Raw genomic sequence first — 22016 nt, 5'->3', positions numbered from 1 at the left:
TGATTACGCTGGTAAGTCAACACTTAGTAGTATCAGCAGTAGCTATGCTGTGGTTGGAGCAATATTGCAGAGTTCTGGCCAGGATAAAGAATACTTCTAGAAAGGGACAGTTTTAAGTGGCCCTGCTTAGCTCCACATTCAGTTTGGCCTGGTACTGCTTTCTGTCCATCTTTCTAATTTTTCTTATCCTTTTGTTTTCCCCAGCAAATGTGATGGTGACAAGAACAAGCAGCTGCCAGTCGGATAGCAGTGGGTTCATGGAGGAGCTGCCAGAACCTGCAGGTTTGCAGGTAAGAGATGAGCAGTAGTCATCAGTAGGTCTGTAGAATTTCAGTAACCCTGGCATAAGTAACAAATAAATACATAAAAATTCATGGAGTTATGAAAGCTTCCTGAAAACAAATTGATCCTCCTGTAGAACCTCAGAAGGTGAGAAGCTTTTTCAGAACTTTGTGAACCACAATAATGCAAGATCGGTTCAAGGCTACAGCTGTTAAGGAAGAAACAGTACAAGAATCTTTGATTCTTTGGTTCATGGAGCATTTAAGATGTATTTAAAGATGTCCTGGGGTGCCCAGGGCAAAATAGTGATAGGCAAACCAGTGTGATAGAACAAATGTAGTATTTCAATCCCTCTTGTTTTGGTTTTTCCATCCCTTCAGAATCCTTCTTCATCAGGAAAGATTAATTTTATTTCTGATACCCACAATCAAGAAAGAGCTCTGTCACACAGGACGGGTTTTCCTATGCTAAATCAAGATTTTCAACAAGAGCCAGATGATTGCATTGCTAAGGTCTTTATCACAGCTTGTGAGAGCATTTTGGCAGTACCTGGATCAATGAAAGCATGCACTAGTCAGGGAGAAGACACTCATCTGCTGCTGACTTCAGAAAACAACACATATCAGGCATGTGAAGCTGAGGCACAGAGTTTTGTCCAAGAAATTGTATGTGACGAGGACAAGAAAGAGGAGAAGACTGAAAGAAAGCAACTGGAAAAAGAGAGATGCATAGAAGAGCAGAGGCCTTGTTTGCAGGGTGATAGTGAGGATGATCCTGGCTCCTCCAAATTTGACTGTTCTTTATATTTTAGTGAAGGACACAAAAAGGTGAATATAACCTTCACTGAATTGAGTGATCTAAACCCTGCAGTCATCAATGAGAACAAAATTAGAAGTGAAGATGAATGTAAGAAGTGCTGGACTGACAAGGACATTGGAGTTGCACGCAGTGAAGGTGCTCATGGAAGTAACCGAGGACATGTTAAAGGATTGAGGTGGGATGTGGAAGTTGCCAGCAAAGACGATACCCTGCTTACAGCAAATGAAGTGACAAACAGGCAGAAGTTGTGCAAAATAGATGGTGATTCAAAAAATACAAGATGTTCCCCCAAAGCGGGGGTCCCAGAAACCCTGCAGTGGGGCTCAGCACCACAAAGTGGAAGCAGCGTGTCTTCTCTGCAAGTATCACAGAGGCATCCGTCCTGCCTAGCAGAATGGCCTGAACTGAGTTCATCTGAAGATCAAGAGACTGGTAGCACAGGGGAGATGTTAGGTGTTGACAAATCAGGAAGAGGAGATGCTGTCCAAAAAGGTGAAATGGCTTCTGCTCCCCTGAAATCTGTTACTGTTCAGATGTCTTCAAGGCTGGAGTTTCCTCCAAGAGCAAAGGGCACAGGGCAGAATGCTCCTCTTGGTGAGTGCCTTGTTAAGGAAGATCCTGTGGACTTCTCCAACGTGTTAGCGCACTGTTCTGAGGGTGCTCCTCTCATACAGTCAGACCCAGGGGCTTTGAAGGGTGGTATGAAACAGACCACAGAAGCCTCCAGTCAAACTGACATCCCTGCTGGGAAACCCAGGTGGCCACCACTGTTTTGTTCACCCCATGCTCATCTGACAAAATCAGCCTCTCTTGACAGCATGGTTTGTGGCAAATACAGGTCACGCTATGGGGGTGAAGCCTCTGGCGCCAGCAACAGGGGTGTGCAGGGCAGCCACTGCTGTCACTGCTGCTGTTTCCATGGCTGCTGCCCATGGACCTTCCCCGTGGCTGTCTCTCCTCAGGGCCCTGTGGGCTGCTGCTCAAACCATGCCACCGCTGAGCTGCACCTCTTGAAAACATTGGTGCTCCTACAGGACACTGCAACACATAACCCTGCTCCGGTGAGTAGCTTTCTCCGCACACTTGGATAGCTGACACGTGAGCTAAATGTACAAGATGCCTTTTTCCTTCCTCTCCTGACATGCTTGCTGCTTTAGTGAGACATGTCCTGGGAATGTAACTGGGAAAATGAATGGGGAAAGAAACATTCCTTTCTGGGTAAAAATGGCAAATGTATCTGTGTGCCTTCAGTTGTGCCTCTTTTAGTAACTTACGTACATCGGTTCAATCTTAAAATGGTTACTATGAGCTGGGTGATAAAGTTTACAGGTCAAATGAGGAACTGGAATATGAGTTCCTGTTCAGAATTGCTGAGGGTTCCCCAGAGCTGTGAAAGAATCAGCGTATGTTGTGGAAGAAAGCAAGCAGGGAAGTCAAGAGAAGCCTTTGCATCCTCAGGAAAACGTGGTAGGAGCAGCATACCTCCTGCTAGTTTGAAGGCATTTCCGTTTTTCCTCTTCTATTTGCTCTTCATAAGGACATGAAACTTAAACTGCTGTACAAGCTGGGGAAGAAAATTATTAGGTAAAAGTTCTAGAAAATTAAATTGATGACTTTTATGCTGCTACATCATTGAATAGATCATCCTGCAACGTCTTCTTTGAACAGTATACTGCAAAATACGCCTTTTGTCAGCTGCCTTGCTGTTGCCACAAGATGGCAGTGAGTCAGTACCTTATGCTGGACTGAGCAGCTTTTTCTCATTCACTACGGTGTTAACAGCCTTCTAGTGGGGGCTAATGGTAATTAGTCCTCTCTAGTCTGTGGACAGGGAATGTGGGAGGAACAGACTTTGCACTGTACTGTTATCCAGCCTGGTCTGGTGGAAGTGCATAGGGGGTTTGGAACTAGATGAGCTTTAAGGTCCCTTCCAATTTACATTCTTCTATGATTCTATGATATGTTCTTAGGGATATGGCTTCACATCCAAGTCACTGTGCAATATGTGAGTGAATTTACCATTAGTCACTGCAGAGATTACATCCGTGCCTACTTTGTACTTTGCATTACAAATGGGGTAGTTTCTACATCTTTTACTGAGACAAGTTTGCTCAGGTTATATCCCCTTTACTGAAGGCATGCATGGAGAATGCAACAACAACAGAGCAACTGTTAGATAGTAGATTTAATCTGCTTACATGCACATTACTTTGAAAAAGGTCTTGCATGAGAATAGTTCTAGAACAGTTAATTCCCCTTCCATCCCTGCAGAGTGTTAACTCTGAATGAATCCATATGAACTTGTGCTCTGCAATATACTCAAAAAGTCAGTGCCAGGGGAGCTGCCTGTACCTCATCTATAAGGGCTAGCATGAATTTGTACCATGATTAGATTGTGGGCACTGCTCACTTGCACCCCACAAACTTCCATCTAGGAACAATAAAACTGAGGATCAAGATTAACATTTAGGGTGGAGGAAAACGGACAATCAGCCAATACTCAGTCTGCAGGTGCTCATTAACACACCAGACTGCCTCGCAGGGGTGTGATTGCTGCCCTCATCCACAGCATTAAGAGCTACAGTTATGCTCCACATGAAGCAGACACATAGGGGAGTTCACCTCTGCTGCATCACACAATTGGCCATATTAAACTACTGTTAGTCTCCAAGTAGCCTCTTCTGTTGCAAACCCATGGCTGTTGGGCCAAGGCTTTTTCATTTGCTGCTATGGGATGGTTTATGCTGGGTCACTCATGTCAGGAGTGTTCGTACACAGCAGCTTCATTGAAATGGAGATGGAGAATGAGGTTTTTCAAATACATGGGGAACAGGTTTAGCCCTCTGGTTGAAGCTGATCCCCTAGCAGGGAGGGCTTCATTATGTTTCAGGTTTTGCTGGGACTGAGGGACACATTCAAGCACAAACACAGATGTCGTCAAAGGATATGATTGCAGGAATCCAAAGAGACTGGGCATTTCTATGCTTTGCAAACATGCCTCTTTATCAATTCCAGTGGTCAGTAATGGAGTGCAGGTCATGCACTGTCTTCCCATGGCTTACTAGAGACCAAAATTTGCTAAGATGGGAACATGCCAAAACCTTCTTGCACTTCAAGCACTTTCAGCATAATAGAGGGAGCATGTTTTCAGAAGGCAGGCAGTATTGCTTCCCAAATCACTTGGGTAACGCTGTCTGCATTGCACTGAAGGTGTGAAAAGTCAAGCAAAAGTTTTAAAGTGGCTAGAAACTCAGGCATAGATGGCCTCCAGTTTTATTCTGATGGGCTGCTATCATTGTACTAGTCCTGTGTTGCAATGTAGTAATTTGCAAATCTGCTTATACTTTTTCATGTGCCATTCCTGCTCATTTATCTCCCCTGCCTTGAAACATTACTGGTGTAGACAGTTACATCAGGGTAGATGTAGATGATCAATCATACAAGATACCTTTCTCTCACTGAAGAGTAATGGTCACATTTATGGCATAGGTTCTCTGACCTATTACAGATGTCTACTTCTGGATAAGAACAATTGCTCTGTTGCAGCACCTGCACATACGTCATTGCAGTAAATATCTGCACTTGGTTAGATAAACCCAGTTTTAGGTTAGTAACTGGTAATAGATGAGAAATTACCAGTGTAATGCTTGGCGGAACCCATCATGAAAGACTCTTTTCCTTCCCATAGTTTGTATTTATCTTCCCTCTCTTCCCTTCTCCCTCTTTTGCTTTTTAAGAACAGTCCAGTAGACAGTAATTTAACCTATCATTAATCCATAGCAACTCATCCTGTTCAAATATAATATCTGACAGCAGGGTGATAACACCAGATTTTGGCACATTGCATCAGATCTTTGATCAAAGTTCTTTTCCCCTTCAATGGCAAAAATGAAATCATCAGGTAGTGCCAGGACTTGATCCTACATGCTTTAGGGGAAAATGTGGTGACTAGGATGTGAGTGATGCACCCAGAGTAAACTCGCTTGAAGTGCCATCTGGACTTCCATGGCAGCTGCTCACAAGGTTACTGTTGTGCAGGTAAGAGGAGGACCCATAAGGCTTGGGCTGTCAGCTTCAAATGCGCTCAACATGGAAGTACTCAAAGAAAGGAAGTAAAGTGGGATGTCTTCTTGTTTTTCTGTGTAGTGTACCCTCAATGAGATAGAAGTGATGAAGAGCTCCTGCCAGCACTTCCAGGAGAAGCTGGATGAAATTGAACAGCACCTGACAGAACAGCAGGCGCTGTTTTCCAGCGCTATGCCAGATACAGGAAGGTAATGGCAGCCCAACACACTAAACCCAAAACTAGCATCAGCAAGAGCCCATGGGTGCATGCAACATGGCTGGTCACTTGTGGTACCACAGTACTTCTGGTCAATGAGGTGCAGCTGTGGGCATCCCACAAGTGGAAATGTATTGTGATGTGGGTTTTGCTCAGAGGAAAGTGAGCTTCTCTCTGCATCGTTCAAGGATCTTAAATATAAACATCCTGAAGGGGAAGATTGCTCCATAGATGTAAGCAAGATTTTTATCATGGAAATACTATGTTTTAATAGCAATAGTAACACAGGAACAACTCTCACTCAGCTGGAGCTTGGTGTCCCAGGGAAGGAGGTGGCAATGATCTCTGACAGATCAGTCCCTTTAGGCCATGTATTTAGCACACACGATCAATGCAGGGGCAATGGAGGAAAACTTGAACTAGCTCTTCATGGTCTCAGCTCAAGTTCACAGTGATTACCAGTAAACCTCAGATTCACAAGAAATCACAAGGGGCTTCAAGTCTCTGCTGCCTAAAAGTAGGACATTTATGCAGTGTTTGTGCGGGTGATAAATCAGAAGTGATAAACCTGCCCAAACTCAAGCTGGTTCTACAACTACAGTGGGTTTTATCTTGCAACTGAGATAATCAAGGAAATGAGAGTCTAGCAGAGAAGGGCTGTTATTTATTGTTTTGGAAGGTATCCTGTGATCATGGGTGAAAGCAAGACTGCAGTGGAAGGAGATACAGGCGTTATGTTGGAGCTGAAGAAGAGGAGATTGTTCACTGCTCACTCAAGTGTGTTTCCACTTCTGTCCGTGCAGGGAGGAAGCCAGACACCTACAACTCTTACGGCGAGCTGTTCGTCAGGAGGTTGCAGAGCTGGAATTTCAGCTGAGGGATCAAGCTTGCCAGGTCAGGGAGAGCATCCTTATGGTATGTTGAACAAGCCACTGCTCTGGGTTGTGAGGGGAGAGTTTAAAGTCTGTCCTGCTATTCGTTGTTCAAAGTGCTGACTCTGAGGTACAGCTGAACAACCCTTTCACTCCCCAAAAGAGGAGGTTTTCCAATAACAGACTTCAGTTTACGTCTTTGACCCTCTTTCTCCTTGGTTACGCTGCTTGAGCTCAACTACCCAGGAGAAGTGACAATACTTATAAAAGTGTCTGTATCCTACTCTGCCTTTGATTGCTAGAATAAGGTAACAGGCAGTCAGCCTACATAATCATTGAGAAACAGTTACCGGTCTGGTTCTTTTCTGGTCTAGCTCTCTGGTTAATAAGGAAAGGTAAAGAAATGATAATCAGGGGACTTGTCTTTAATTCTTCCTTGACAGGGTTAGGTTAGAGGGTCAAGACTGCAATGGCCACAGACTGAAGTCCATTTGCAGATTTTCCATTAGGCAATTAGGTCTATAGGTTTGAATTAAATGTCCTTTAGGCTTTTCTCTTCCTCTTTATGGCAACATCACATTTGCCAGATATTGCATGTCTTCTTTGGACCAAGCAGAAGAAGCAGGCATGCTTCATAGACTCTTGTGTATCCTGCTTGATTCCTTTTATTATATTTTTATTACTGCAATATGCTTTTCCTTCTATTTTCTCTGCAGCAGCTGGACCAATTACTAGCAGAACAATCCCATCTGTTTTCTGAGCTCGGACTCTCTGATTGGAAGGGAGAAAGAAAAGCCCAGAATAAACAAACGTTTCCAGATGCTGCTGACACTGACCATCCTCGAAGTGGGTGCTCAAAAATGGTGCTCCGAAGACCTCCTAGCAAAACCACAACAGCAACAGGCTCACTCTCTGTCCCACAGCTGGAGGCACCCTCAATGCAGTTTCCCACCAGGACAATGCCTGAGTCAAATTCAGTCAAGTCTGCCCCACAGGAGCTCTCTACCAGTGCAAAAGAAATAAAAGGAACTCCCCAAGCAAAAATGGACTCTAAGGCATTTATACACAATGTAAGGAGGTGTTTCAGGCTCACCCTCAAGGTTTTAAGTGGAAGGGATCGCTCATCTGCAATGCAGTTTTACTATTCTGTATCTCATTGCTACAGCCTAGAGCAGGACCCTTTCCTGCTCTGCTATGCATTCATCTGAAGGGATGGAGCCTGTATTTCAAGGCACTTTCAGTCTGCATAAGCAACACAGGCAGAAATGGAACTGGACCTGTCTTGATATTTCTCAATAAGCTCTGGCAATGATCTAGATTCTTCAGAGAGAAGAGCATATAAATATGTGGATGGTATTTGGCTTGCTTAGATTTTGACTGCAACTGTTTGACTAATTAGTACATCCAACCCTCTCCTACCACGTGAAATCAGTAATTTATGGCTTCAGATTGCAGAGACAATTACCCAGTTTTACAAGGGCAGTAAAGGCAGTGAACTGGAAGGTTTGTTGTTTTTCTGGAGAAATTCAAAGTCAGCATTTCTGAGTGCTCTGATTTCATTATGTAACCATAAAAAAATTGTTTGCCTGCCTTTTGTAATATAAAATATGCCTCAAAAATCTCTCAGATAGCTGCCTTATCATTTAATGGTCTCTTTCACATAAACATTCCTTAAAGGATTTTTGAGGGATTAATCGATTCTCTTAAATTAACAATAAGGGTTCAATTCTGCAGAAGCTTCATGTGAACACCGTGGGAGGGGATGCTCTTTATTTTAGTCTTATAATACTTTACTGATTTATATTAATATTACCACTGATATTATCAAGCAGAATCAAGTTCTTTAGCACACAGTTCAAAGAGTGAGAGCCCTAGACAGTGAGGAACAAAGAACTGAAATGTTTGAGATCATCTTTTGTCATCTTTTGCACTCATTTCCTTTTAAGATTAGCCTTACTAACACTTATTTCCTTTTTTTTTTTTTTTTTTCCCAGTTGAAGAAATCTTTCCAAAATCCTTTAGGTAATGATTCAGCAGAAGGAAAAGACTGATGGAGGACAGACTTACGGATTTTGTTTCTAGGAAATGTGACGGTTTTCCTGAAATGCATGGTGTACCTCAGAAACAAAGGAACCAAACATCGCATTATAGAATGTTCTGATCACAGCAGGTTCATTTGCAATGAGGTGACTGGCCAGAAAAGCAGGTATTTTTAAAGGAATTTTAGAAGAGAGGCGCTATGTATTTTGCTATTCTGTGGCTGTGAAACCTACTATGTGCCCAATTGCAATCACATGGGATAGGGCTGTTCTGTGAAAAGTCATTTAGAAGGAAGAGAAGGTGGTTTGTTTTTAAGGATAAACTTCAGAGCTTGCAGACAGCCCAGGAGATACCATCAGAAACGTATTCTCCTTATAGCCAGTTACTTTAACACAGTCCTTCAACCAATATTAATCCTTAAGCCTACACTACCTTGTACAGTCCTAGTCACATTCTAACTTTTACGTTGTTACTAATTTCCTCTCACTGATTTTGTAAAGTTTGTATCTACTGTTAGATCAAATCAGAAGCTCAGTGACAAAACACATGTCAAACACCCGTTCTGTCAAAATATTACTGTGAATAGTCTTCTGGATGTCTTCTTCATATTTGCTTTGTATAAATCCAATTGAAACCAAAATGAGATGAGAAACACAGGATTTTCTATGTTAGAAGTCTTGAATCAGAATCCTGGTTCCATTTACTGGGAGTGCACAGAGCCTGGATTCACACAGAAAAAGCCATAAGAAAAGGCCTCTCAGGTTTGGATCACAGCAAAGAAATTCAACTGGTTCATTTTCAGAGCCGTGTAGTTTGTACTACTGCTTTCAATTTAGCACTTCCCAGACTGTGAGATGTCCTACTAGCTTGTTTGTTTAATGCTCTGGAGGGATCTTAGGTGTCATTTAGGCTTTGGTGTTGCAAATCACAGCTCTGCAAAGGTGCAAATAGGAGCATTTGCACATGTTTAAGGAGAAAATGGAGTCAAGCATGCTGAGCAGCCTCGAGGCTCCCTGCACCTCCACGTTTCCGCAGATGTTCAGGGTAATAAAATGATTGGGAGAGAGAGGTACATAACATAGCAACTGACAGGATCCTCCACAGCCTGCTGGGCCATGAATTTTGCTGGTTGAAATTTGCCCCTTCCTTGAGACCCCGCATGGGATTTGCACACCACTTCCTCGTACCAAGTGTTTCAGAGTTTGTATGTCAAGACTTGCAATTGTGACAGTACCTTCTGGCAGCATGCAAACTGGACCAAAACATCCTTCACCTACGTTTTGGAGGAACAAGCAATAAATAGGGCTTAATATTTACTCTTTCCACTGGCTTATGAACTGTGTTTGCAGATGTACCTCAGTTTGTGGAGGAAGACAAGTAAAGAGTATGGTTGAATGACACACAATGATGCCAGTGCTGAAGGTCTACCAGAAGAGAGGATGACAAAGCTTCTTTGCCTCAACCAGACCATGGCTATGACTATTCCCATGAAACAAGATGTTTTTTCCAAGTGCAGCATGATGCTGCATGTAAAAGCTCTGTAGGTATGTGATGCTGCAATCACTGTCTGCCTGTCTTATGTCCATGTGTCCTGAAGATGGCATTGACAGGTGGTGACTGTTCTTAATTAAAAGGTCATGCAGGACCTCTGGTGCCATTTGAATTCTACCATTTGTATTCTCAACCAGGACTGAATCTGACTCCTGCTAAGAACTTTGTATGGTCTCTAGACTGGTATGTGCAGTCCAATTCCTCATTTCAATTTAATTATGAAATAGTTCATGCATGCCACGGATGGGATAGGGCTGTCCCCTACGCAACACTTAGACACCCACAAATATTGTTACTGTGAACTTGTTTGCATTCACAAATGTAGATGACATTTCAGGCCCCCAGTGTTGTTCTAACAGTTAAGCTGTAACCTTGTGCAATAAAAAAACATCCTAAGCAATGTGAAAGGGAAAAATCTTCTGACTTACCCTAGAGAACAATGAGTGATATTTCACTTCATAACTCCTCCGAGCATGTTACAAGGATGGCTGGGCAAGGCCTCATAATGCTGCTGTTGGAGATGGGAGAGAAAAGAAAACAGGCAGCAATTTTGTGATCAGGAAAGTCCAGAGGTAGCACTGATGACAGCCAGCTGTGCACCCTCTTAACCTCACAGTGCTGCGAACCCTTTAAATGCTATCACTTCTTTCCCTTTAGGGCAGTCATAAGCAAATATGGTGGGAATCTTAATGATAACTCCACAGAATTAATGAAATACTAACATATCTGATTGAGTCTCATAATTGCTCTAGCTAGCTAGAACCATAAAAATTAGCTTACAGGCTCACAAGGCAGGGAGTCATATCTGGGGGGGGACGGGGGACGGGATGACTACATTACTTGCAGAAAGCATTAGCACAAGGCAGTTTGCAAGTCTGAAGAAGAAAACTGACCCTGTGACACTGAAGGACTTCAGACAGAAAAAGGAGAAAAAGGAAAAGGAAAAAAAAAAAAGGAAAAGAAATGCAAGTATTTGAGCAGAAAGCTGTTTTCCTCCCTCTTCCAGCTCTTTGAAACTGACCTATGTAGAAACATTGGCTGTTGGGGCCCCACAAAGGTCCATACAATATAGATCAGACTTGCTATGGAAAGGGGTGAGATACACAGGGTGTAGGTATGCTACAGCAGTTGTTCTCCTCCCTGCTCTCTGGTGCTTTTTCAGCACCTCTTACCTGCAGAAAGCTAAAACTGCCACCTGAAATCCTTGTAGCTCCCTGTTAAATGCTCAGCATTTCCTATGTCTGGGTCACACCTTCTGGAGTGCAAAGGCAACATGCAGCCTCACTGGAATAGAAGGGAGGTGAGCAGGGGAGGGTCAATTAAAAAATGGCTCCTTAGTGAAGATAGAAAATTCAAAAACTAATGATTGCTTTTGCCTACCCTTTTGTATCACTTGGATTTTATTTCTTTTGTCATTGTCTTTTGCCTTCATTGGTTTTCCCTGATGCCCCATAAATCTTTAAACCCTGAAGCTAAAAGAGGCTGCATTGCGCACCAGCTTGAATATTGATTTTGCTAGAGAGTATAAAATCTAGAGAGATAATAAGGAAATCCATCTAAGGTACCCTGCCAAGGGCTCCCATTAGTTGCTTTACCAGGCATCAATTCAATAAACCCTCGAGAGCAGCACATGAATAAACATCAGAGCCTCTCTGGCATGTTAATGCATCAGTTGCCTAATTGTCAATGCTGCCAACAGACTCCAAGAAAAGTACTGTCTTGGGAGTTCAGACCCTTCCAACTTCAAGTCCAAAGAAGATTTGACACAAGTTTAGAAGGAGGCAGGGCTCAGGAGAGGGGCCGTGACAGCCTAATAAAACAGGCAAGGCTGCTTGAAATGTAGTGCTGATCTGCTGGATGCAGAGCCCAGCTCTGGGTGCGCTGCCTCTGTAATGCATCCCAGTGCATGGTGACGAGGTGCCCCAGGTCAGGCCCAGGGTTTTCCCTGTGCAGGACTGGAAATTGTGTTTGGGGAGAAAAAAAACCACTGATCTCAAATCTTGGCCTCAAGCAGTAGAAATAAATGGGTCCTGAGCTGCTAGACACAAACAACTTCCTCCTTTAGGGCTACCAGTGATGCCCAGTGGCAGGAATTCAGCATCTTCACCATAGCTCTGCCATGTGTGTTTTCCCTGTGACCAGGACCTTTTTCTTTACTCTGTGGGGACCCTTATTCCTGGCACAGCTTCTTTCTGTCTTATCTAATGAGGTTTTAAATTCCTTGCAGAGAAGTTATTCTCTCCTAATGTGCTCATACGGTGCCTGGCACAGTAGGGGCCTAATATCAGTTGGGACCTCTACTTGCTGCTGTGATAATAATTTTATGAGCAGCCTTTCATTAAGATCCATTGCTACTTAAGAAACAGCTGCAGTGTCAGTTTATAAGGCTGGTGACTGTTTTAACTGCCTCTGCTCCAGAAACAAGGTTTTGATCTTGCCTGTAGAAATGGATATGGGTAAAAGAGGCTTGAACAAAAAGGCAATTTTGTTATCAAATGGGAAAATTCAGGATCAGAACATCTCAGACTTCCAGGAATTAAACAAATGTGAAACAACACTGCTCTCACCTTGCTGGAAAAGTGCTTTCGAATTCATCCATCTTAATTTCTTTCTTTTCCATTGTCTTTCAATGGACACATCACTCACTCAATTAGCACAGATCACAGCTAGTAAGAGGGACACAGGTGTGTCCCACTGAGGCTATTCAACCTTAATATGGGAAACATCTATTACCATGACAAATAATGCAGAACACAGGCAGCCTTTTCCTGATTTCCTCCCCCAGCCCCACTTAAAATACTAAAGAAGCCTGTTAGGATATTGGGGTTTATAGTTAATGATAGGCACAGAAGTAGTGAGAAGGCTAGAGGCAGGAGAGACTAAAGGAGCTAAGAAGCTTTTCCCCAAGTCACCCCTTATCCTAAGGGAGTGTGAGGGCTCCCTACGGTTTCACCTGAAGCTGTTAACACGTATATCCCTTGCATGTCATGGCAAACTCTAGCCTTGTCACCTGCAAAAGGCTTCTGCAAATACGTAAACAGGTAGGATATTCATGCTCCTCTGTGCTCTCTGCCTAGCCAGCTGCCACCAGGAATGGCTGCAGTAAGCATTTATTAGAGGGACTCAGGTAGGGCAAGCACCTGCCAAGGGTGGCAGGTTACCAGAGGTCCTGAAAAGGACCAGGATTCAAATACTGGGTGGTGAAGAAAGCTATGGTATTCACCTCAACATTCCCATGCTCCATCCCATTTCCTTTTCATTGTATGAATTTTGGGCAAACTGTTTTAAGATGGTTCCCAGTCTGTGAGGATGCAATAAGATACACCTTTCACAAGCAGAGCTTCCTTTCCAACAAACAAGTCAAGCTATTATAAGCCTGCTATGAACCAAGGAGTGTGGGGGGAGAAAAGCCTGTAGTTAAATGTTACCTTGCTGATGAATTAGCTTTTTAAAGGTTGACTGGACTTTCCAAAGGTTTTTAGGAGCTACTGGCAGAGAGAAATTATGGTAAGAAACAGTTATAGTCACTTAGGGGAAATAAAATAAAAAGCCAATTACTTGAAAACTAGGGTCTAAGTGTCTCAGTCATGCCTCTGCAATGTCCTGCATAAGGGTTCCACTGCCCTTAATTTTTGATCTACAAGGAATAGCAATAATGAGAAAATGTTACCCTCATTGCATCAAGAGAGCTGTTCCAGATCTAGGGCTGCTCTAACCAGAGCAGAGCACTGTGGAAGCAGGGTAGCCTGAACTCCTCGCATCCTTGTCCCATTTAACAAGGTGAGAAGTGGAAGCAAGGGCACCCAAGTCATCCCAAACCAGGACAGGCAAATGTGAGAGGTACCTTTGTCAGGCCTGGGTTTTCTGCTGAGTAAGAGTGCGTGTGTGGGGTGGGGGTTGCAGGGGAGCTGGAGTGAGATGTCCACGGAAATCTAGAGCAGCTGGTGCTAAAGGAATCTCATTCTGGGAGTCAATACAATAGCCCGGTGGTGTCAGCAGGTTGTATCCAGCTGTTGCCTAGTAAGCCCCTCCTCAGAGACAGCCATCAGGAAGCAATTGATGCCAACGCATGCAGCAGCTGGGCTGACTACCACCCAGGCAGGAGATGAGCAAAGGGGCTCATGAGCAGCATGGGAGAAATGTCGTAGCTATGGATGGTACAGGGGAGACTGGAAAGAAGGGGCAGGCATAGAAAGAAATTAAGAAAGAGCAACAGTAAAGCAGGTATAATGAAGAGGAGAGATGGGGAATGATAGATCTGAAACTAGACAAAGGAGAGGTGAAGTGGAAGTTCATCTATGAGTAGATTCATCTGTTTAAATGTACCCTAAAGGTATGAGTCCAATACATAGAGTTCTTTCAGAAATAAGTAAGCTTAGCTCCCACTCAGAAACCTGAGGAAGTAAATCCACTTACTGCTTTTTCCAAGAACTCTTATGAGCACTTCAGGGTCACAGACTAGCAAAGGGGTTAGAGACCGCAGTCAGATTAAGAGAAAGCACAGAAGAACAGTCAATTTAAGGCTATCTAAGTCCTCAATACAGCACACAGTTGTTGAGAACATGAGAATTTACAGGGCCAGACCACCTCTGACAAGACTATATCCTTGACAGAGGAAATATCTTTCTCAGAAACAGCCTGGCCACTTTTTTGGAAGCTGCTCTCCTCATATGTTCTCTGCAACCACAAAAGGTGGAGAAGGGGCACTTGACCAACTGATGAAGCTCCTGGTTAGTAGACACCTAGCCATGGTGAAGAAAAGGGATGGACACCAGCAAAGCATCCAGTTAGAATCAGTTTGCAGATGCTGGCTAGGACTGGGAGATGGATGAATGATTCTCTCCCTGTGCTGTAGACTGCGCAGATGCTTTTCTGTTACTATTTTCCCCTTGGTTTATAGTTTTACTCCTTCTTTACTGTTTTTATTCTTCACTTCTGCTATGGGAGATCCACTGACTTTTTTTATACCATATCCTCTCAGATTCAGTCTTGTTGTTTGTGCTCCGTATTGCAGCCAACCTGTCAGGTAAAGCTTTAGAGCCCACAAAGACAACCTGAGAGTCTCCATGGGAATATTTAAGCCAGAGGATGTGTTGGTCTTCTGCTAGGCAGCTAGCAGTGTGAGTGCTTTCCCTCAGTACAAGAGGGATAATGTTAACACAGTTAAGCATGAATTTAGACGTGTCACTGCTAATCCCTAGATTAACAAGAGGGAAGGAAATGTGTCAAAATAATAAAGTACCTATTAAAAAGGCTGTAGAGACAGACACTGATCCATAGTTAGCACCGATAGATGACAGAACATCGTCAGTGAAGCGTGAGCTGTCATCTGGCAACACTTTGCTCTGTAGAAACCAGATGAGTTAGGGACTTATGTCAGACTCACTGGGGATTTCCAGACATTGAAAGGAGTAAGGAAAGCAAATTTGGAAAATCTTATTTATTTATCTATCTATCTATCTATCTATCTATCTATCTATCTATATTAAATCCTCACTTTAATTTGGGGTCTTTAGGTCTTTATCCTTTCTTTCTCTGGAAGTACAGTGGGAAGTGGTGATCCAGCAGAGTACTCTGAAGCCCTTTGGAGGAATAAATCAGTTACTTTCTTTAGGTCATACTAGGAAAGAGGATAAAAGTCTCAGAGGAAGTCAGGTAGGAGTCCCAAGAGTCTAAGACATCTGGAGACACTTGGGGGCTATGTGAAGCACAGAGCTTCTCAGGCACTAATCCCATGTTGCTGTTTTAGTTTATCAGGTAGCAGTATGTATATGAAACTGGCTGATGTTGCCTTTTAATGTTTATTAGTGGTTATGCTTTCCAAAGGAGAAAGGAGAGTCTATAAACTGCTTTTTAAAGCCCACCATCCTGTCTGGGGAAGTTGTGGGAGAGTCAGGCAGCAGAAGGCAGATGGTGACTGGGGCCAGTGCCTTGGCTCTGCCTGACTTCTGGGCAGCATGCTTGGCACCAGCAAGAACTCCGACATCATTAAATGGAGATAAAAAAAGGAAAAGAAAGATGTGTGTGGTGTCTTTTAATTACCTTATGGTTTTGATCCTCATTCAAGATTTTCCTATAAGCAGGTGGGAGGTCTAGGAACTTAGCTGGATGTGTCATTGTGTCTCATTTGGAAAATGAGTGGCATACAGTATTACAAGTGCTTGGAAATATGGCCCATGGCAAAATCAAAGGGGAATCTTTCCATCTCTCTTTGCTATAGCTTAAGAAATACCTGCTTGCTGTCCTCTTTAGCTGTCACTTCCCAGCATTCATTAATAGAGTATCAGCTTTCAACGAAATAAAAGGTGGTTTTGCAATCTCCTGTGAAATGTTTTAGTTTTCTTGCTTCTCCTTTCTGCGCTTCTGTGTTCAAATCTGCCTGTACTGTCTGAAAGGTTATGTGTCTATGGGTGGTTTAAGGTATCAACTTGATATCTGTTCTTATAGCAAGGGTGCTTAATTATACAACTCCAAGAGAAGCATTTCAAGGATAAAGATTAATTGCTTTTAACATTGCTTCATATTTGTTATGCCGCAGATAATGCTTGTTTTAAGTAAGTGGAAACAGGTGTGTAAGAATTGATTAAATTAAATTAAACAAGCAAGTAGGGACGAAATGCACGTGGCTATTTTCAAGGAGAGATATTGTAAACACTAATTAAGCAGCTGGAAATCAATAACTGCACAAAACTGTTCCCTCTTCCCAATTTTATGAGATGGAAGACGCTCTCATATTTTCAATCATGACATGGCTATTTATACTTTGCTGTGGTATGAATAAGTGCTGCCCATAACCAGGCCAGCCATGATATGTAGCCAGCTGAATTTTCATTTCTGGACCTTTCTGAGTCCTGTAGAGGCCCAAGCAGCATGATGTAGCACCACTTCCAGACTGCCCTTTGATTCCCAAAAGAGAAAGTACTTGTCAAAAGTGAATCGGTTTCAGAACTAATTAGCAAAAATAACCCTCCATTTCCCTTCTGGCTAAAATTAAGTCCTTTTATATGAAATAAGGAATATCTAGTACCTTTCCAGTGCTGAATTACCATGCAAGGCTACTGTCAATTTAGTGTGTTTATGAATAAAAAAGGGGACAAATGGATTTGCTATATTCTCCAAAGGCCTCCATATTAATTTCTTCTCTTAGAGAGTCCCCATTAGCATTGACCTTCTTAGTCAATAGCTGTGCTCCCTGCAGAAGCACGGACAGGCTCTTGGCTTTTGCAACTAATATCAGTTTGAAGGCTTTTTTCTACTACTGCTAGCAGAATTCAACACAGTTAAGTAAGAGCAAGAAGCTGCTTTCCAGTCTGCTTTGTGCAATTCTATGCACAGTGTTTTACAAAGCTCCTAGCAGCTACCTGTTGCTGGCTCACACAAGGCAACAAAAGGCTGATGTTGGATGCACAGAAGATCCATGGCAGACAACTTGCCTCAATGGGGTTGATTTCACAGGTCTCCCCATGTTGGTTAAGGAGGGGATCTCCCTTTACCCAATGGAGCAAGGCTTGTGCTGGCTGAGGAGGGGGAACAGGTCCTGCTGCAGGTGGCCAGCCCTGCCTGCTTAGCATTTGTGTTCGCAACTGGCTCTGAGGTCTAAGGTAGACCTCAGAGTCTACCTTAAAAAAATTGGTATTATTATTATTAAAAATAATAATTGAAAAAGAAAAACATGTGTGGAGGAGACAGAGCTGAAGTCTTCTCTTTTTGTCCCTAGGAGCCACAGGAAAGGTGAGTGTAACTGGTTCTATCTCCATGCATGAACACCATCTCCAGCTAATACCGAATCAAGTCCAGGTGTATTTTACAGGCAGAGAGTGGTGTGTCACAGGGTCTGGATGGATGCAAGCTATCTTGAATGGATGGAGCTGTTCACTTGGTATATATAATTAGGAATTAAGTGGAACATGACTGGACTATGCTCATCCTTGCCTCCCTACATCTTCCTGCCATCATTATCTCCTCTCTCTGTTGCTATAACGGATGAGAAGCCATAAAAATACTATTCCTGATAAGGGAGACTTGGAGGGGGAGCAAGGAGGAGAGGAGGCTCTTCTCCTCTCTCCCGGCTTTACAGGTATGCATCTGCAGCTTTTATTTGGGTTGCAAGGGCATCCAGAGGTTTAAGTGGAAGGCTGGATTTACTTTCACCCAAGCACTTTCAGCAGGGACCCATATTGCTGCCTTCATATGGTCTCTGTTTGGTCCTCCTTCCATATGTATAGGAGCATTTGCGACAGTGGCTGTAGAAAGTGGGCAACTTGTTGTTATTCATAGAAACATAGAATGGTTTGGGTTGGAAAGGACCTCAAAGCTCATCCAGTTCCAACCCCTGCCATGGGCAGGGACACCTTCCACTAGAGCAGGTTGCTCCAAGCCCCTGTGTCCAACCTGGCCTTGAACACTGCCAGGGATGGAGCAGCCACAGCTTCTCTGGGCACCCTGTGCCTCACAGGGAAGAACTTCTTCCTTATATTTAAGAATAACTTCTTCCTTATATTTAAGAAGAACTTCTTCCTTATATTTCTTCCCCTCACAGGGAAGAACTTCTTCCTTATATTTAACCTGAACTTCTCTTGTTTCAGTTTGAACCCATTACCCCTTGTCCTACCACTACAGTCCCTGATGAAGAGGTTTGCTTGTGGCTGGAAACTCATGGTGTTTTGTTTAAACGTGTCACACCTTCACTGGATGAGAGTTTATGTAAGGAAAAGAGGGTTCAGCTCAGCTTGTTTTCAAAGCCTGCTTGCTGGAAGATCTGTCCACCTCTTCTACCATGCTTTATGTTAATAATTTCCTGGCCCTTATGAACAAAACTAAGACCTCTGTGGTCTCACTAAACCATTACAAAAGAGAAGCAGCTCTCACCTGCCTCTGCAAAATTTTCTGATATTACAATTATTGTTCTGATATTTAATCACTGGTAAGCAGAAAATCTACCAAAGAATGAGCATTTAATTAAACTACAGGCAAAGAGGCACTTGATGGTTAGACACTGCTTGAATTGAAGCAGTCTATTAACATAACTGAAATAGGTACTGACCATTGTATATCAGCTTCACGGATGTTCCTCTCTGACATTACCTTGGCATTGTTCAATTCACACTACCCAAATGGTCTCTTTTCACTAGGATATTACTTCAGAATACATTTCTTCAATGACTTGTGGGGAAAAATAGTAGTGCTGAGAGTGGGTATGTGCGTGGTTGCCCTCAGAAGAAGAAAAGTTGCCCAGTTCATTCTGGTGATGTCAAAACTCTATATGCACAACAGAAATTGTATTGCATCAGCTGATTAATCGTGCACGTTTTCTGTGTGTCGTGGTAATGCTCCTTATTCTAATGGCTGTCTCAGTAAAAATATCTTTCCGATAAGGTACCAAATCTGCCTTGCTAAGACAACAGAGAGTTTAATCTCCTGAGGTCTGGACTCCACTGAACTCACTCTTCTGGGAGAGTTTCCAGTTTTCATGTTGTTTTGGGAAATTAACTTTGTGCCATCTTGGCCCCATTAAACCAGTGGGAGTTTTGCCTTGGACTGCAGTAGAATTAGGATGTTGTGCGCTCTATAATAATTGAACTGGAAATTATAGGAGCACAATCTTCCTTCTGCCCTATTAATGAGCTTAACAACTTGCTAGGAGCAAGCTTCTGCAGATAAGGAATTTGTGCAAGTATTTACACAAATCCCACATGAAGTAAAGCTTATATGTTTCTAATGAATGAAATGCAATGTGCCCATGCTGGGCTCACTGTTCAGCAGCTTGCTGCCAAGCCTTCAGCTGGGCTTGGGTCTATTGATGTTATAGGAAGAATGTTAACATACCTTTTTGGTATTAGAATTGCAAACTTGAAATGCAGGCACTGAAACCAGGGGGAATTTTAGACTTGGTTGCAATGGAAGCAGAGCTCCTTGTACAAATTCCATCCAGCATGGGGAGGGAGATTTCTGTTTCTCTTTTCTCTGGGAAATATTTTGTGTTATCTCCTTAGTACCATGTCATGTAATGGAAGATATTGTCCCAGACAGAGGACACCATCTTACTCTGAATAGCAGGCACTAATCCGCTTAGCAATAGGAACCAAACAAGGACCATTAGCACATTTCCTTCCCCCTTCCCTTCGTGGGATTGGCAACCTGAAAGTTGAGGGGTGTCAGTGAAGACAATGGGGAAAGCCCTGCACCACTGTTACCACTGGCGATGCACCACTACTACCCTCTGGGCAACTTCGGATTTCTCAGGATCCACCACAGGGTACAACATCCTTTTGTGTCCCTTCAGCCCTTAGCAGAGCCACACTCTTCAGGAGGCTGGGCTACGAACCAGGGAGCTGCACAAAACCCTGCAGGAAGCCAGAGGGCTCTCACTCTGATACCTTCTCACAGCAACACAGCACAGAAATGTATTGTAGGGATCTTTTGAGCAAGCCGTTAAGGACAGAGGAATAAAAATAAGATGCCAGAAGTGGACTGGGAGATGTTTTGATTTGCTTCATTGGTCAACACTGTGGGAATCTTTAGGATTTCTATTAAAGCTCCTTCATTATGCAAGTAAAAGTTTTCTCAAATTCTCAAGAATTACAAGTGATAGTATTCACAAAATGCATACATATTCTTTCTCTCTCTGTATATACATATATTTATATGTAGATACCACACAAACAACTGCTTTTTTCAAAAGCATATCTTGATGAGAAAACTGCATTCCTCAGCTGGCCATCAGTACATGATGGTCATCAGGGCTCTGAAGGGGCCAGCCAGTTGATCAGGTAAGGACTTACTTACATTAGGTATTAGTCCATGATGACACTCAGAGTGAAGAAGGAAAGCCATGGCATGTAGGAGACTGCTTCCTTGAACTCCCTTGAACACTCCTCTGTGTTCTCTAGCCAACAATTAACCTATTATGGTTTCTCATCTACTTACATTTTCAGGACTGTAAATACTGAAAATTAAGTTTATTTTCCTTTGTAAATTTAAAAGAAAAAAACGTAGGGTATGAACGTAGGATATGTTCTTACCTCTTCTGGCTGAGTGATGCTGGACAAGTCAGTATCTCTGCACAGGTCCCCCCTTGAGACCTGAGCCAGCTGCAAACCAAAGTTCATCAGCACAGCAATGTGATCTCATTGCACAGTAGGACAGTGACTAGCAACGAGCTTGTGGTGCTGCCATAAGGTGAAGAATAACAGGTGGGTAAGATGCTTGCAGCAAACTGGAGATTCCCAGGGAAGCTGAGAGGAGGCAGTATTCACCTTCCCTAGAATCTTTCTGAAAACACTTCCCTGTGGATCACTCTGTTCCCTGCTTATTTTATTTCATTGCCTGGGTTGAAAGACTTTTGGTCTGGTTTCAGTCAAGCCCAGCTTATTCCTCTTTTAATAAAGTGTTTACTGGATAACACATGCTGAAATATCCTTTGTAGGGAAAGTTCACAGACATCCTCTCAGATGTCTACATCTCTTTCCCATCCCACTGTGAGGCACAGGCAGGTGAGGGACAGCCCAACTTTGCTAATGATTATCTGTCTCTAGTCTGAGAGATAAGCGCACATTTCAGGCATTGGTGTTTCTCACACCCATGCATGTAATTTCTAGTCAGGGAAGTTGTTTTCTTCCCAGGTTGGCAGTCTAGTAAAACAAAGCAGCCAGCATGGAGGGTGTCAGAATGGAGAGCAAACACAGCAGTGTTTTAGAAGCTGTTTAATATTTTAAGGTATAAATGCAAGAGGACTGTGATGATGTTTGAAAAGATAATGCTCAGATGCATAGTTAAAAATGCTGTAATCTTTTCAAGTCCATAGTGTTTCAGAAAGACCCTGTGTGTCAACGCATGGGAAGACATGGGTTCAGCACTGAATTAACTGAAGCAAGAAGTTAGAGGGCAGGGTGAGGAACTGCAGCGGGTGATCCAGGAAAAGGAACATGACAGATCTAATGTTAGAAAGAGGAGAGACTTCTCTCAGGGCAGCATTCACCCCATCCCAGCTCCCACCTTGCTCTGTGCTGCGTAAGAGTGATGCATTTATGAAGAATCACAAGTTACATGGGCCAGAGGTTTTTTGCTACTGCTTTGTCCCAAGTCTCCCTGGAATATAGTTTTCCACTACCATCTGTCATTTGCTGGATTTTTACATCTGTCTTTCCCTAAAAGTTACTCTCTCAAAGCAC

At 43.1% G+C, this 22016-nt stretch overlaps 1 protein-coding gene across 3 annotated transcripts in view; it reads left to right on the top strand.

Moving 5' to 3' along the window:
• The window catches only part of ITPRID1 (ITPR interacting domain containing 1), a 43044-nt gene extending 34270 nt beyond the window's left edge, over window positions 1-8774 (top strand). Inside the window, exons 7-12 of one of the 3 annotated variants that reach the window (XM_061374830.1) lie at window positions 205-290; window positions 663-2162; window positions 5248-5375; window positions 6187-6298; window positions 6972-7101; window positions 8250-8774. In XM_061374830.1, the coding sequence (XP_061230814.1) occupies window positions 205-290; window positions 663-2162; window positions 5248-5375; window positions 6187-6298; window positions 6972-7101; window positions 8250-8281 (1988 nt within the window). In that variant the 3' untranslated portion in view covers window positions 8282-8774. Of the gene's footprint in view, window positions 1-204; window positions 291-662; window positions 2163-5247; window positions 5376-6186; window positions 6299-6971; window positions 7657-8249 lie in introns of those variants that run through there. The other 2 variants (XM_061374829.1, XM_061374828.1) reach the window with 2 other exon arrangements.
• Window positions 8775-22016: the final 13242 nt, after the last annotated feature.

This window comes from Neopsephotus bourkii, unplaced genomic scaffold (genome assembly GCF_033783945.1).
Source record: "Neopsephotus bourkii isolate Nb327-2 ecotype Australia unplaced genomic scaffold, CSIRO-AGI_Nbou_v1 NB_1655, whole genome shotgun sequence".
Taxonomy (NCBI): Eukaryota; Metazoa; Chordata; class Aves; order Psittaciformes; family Psittacidae; genus Neopsephotus; species Neopsephotus bourkii.
Note: the sequence above shows the minus strand (reverse complement) of the source record. Positions and strands in the feature narration are given on the sequence as shown.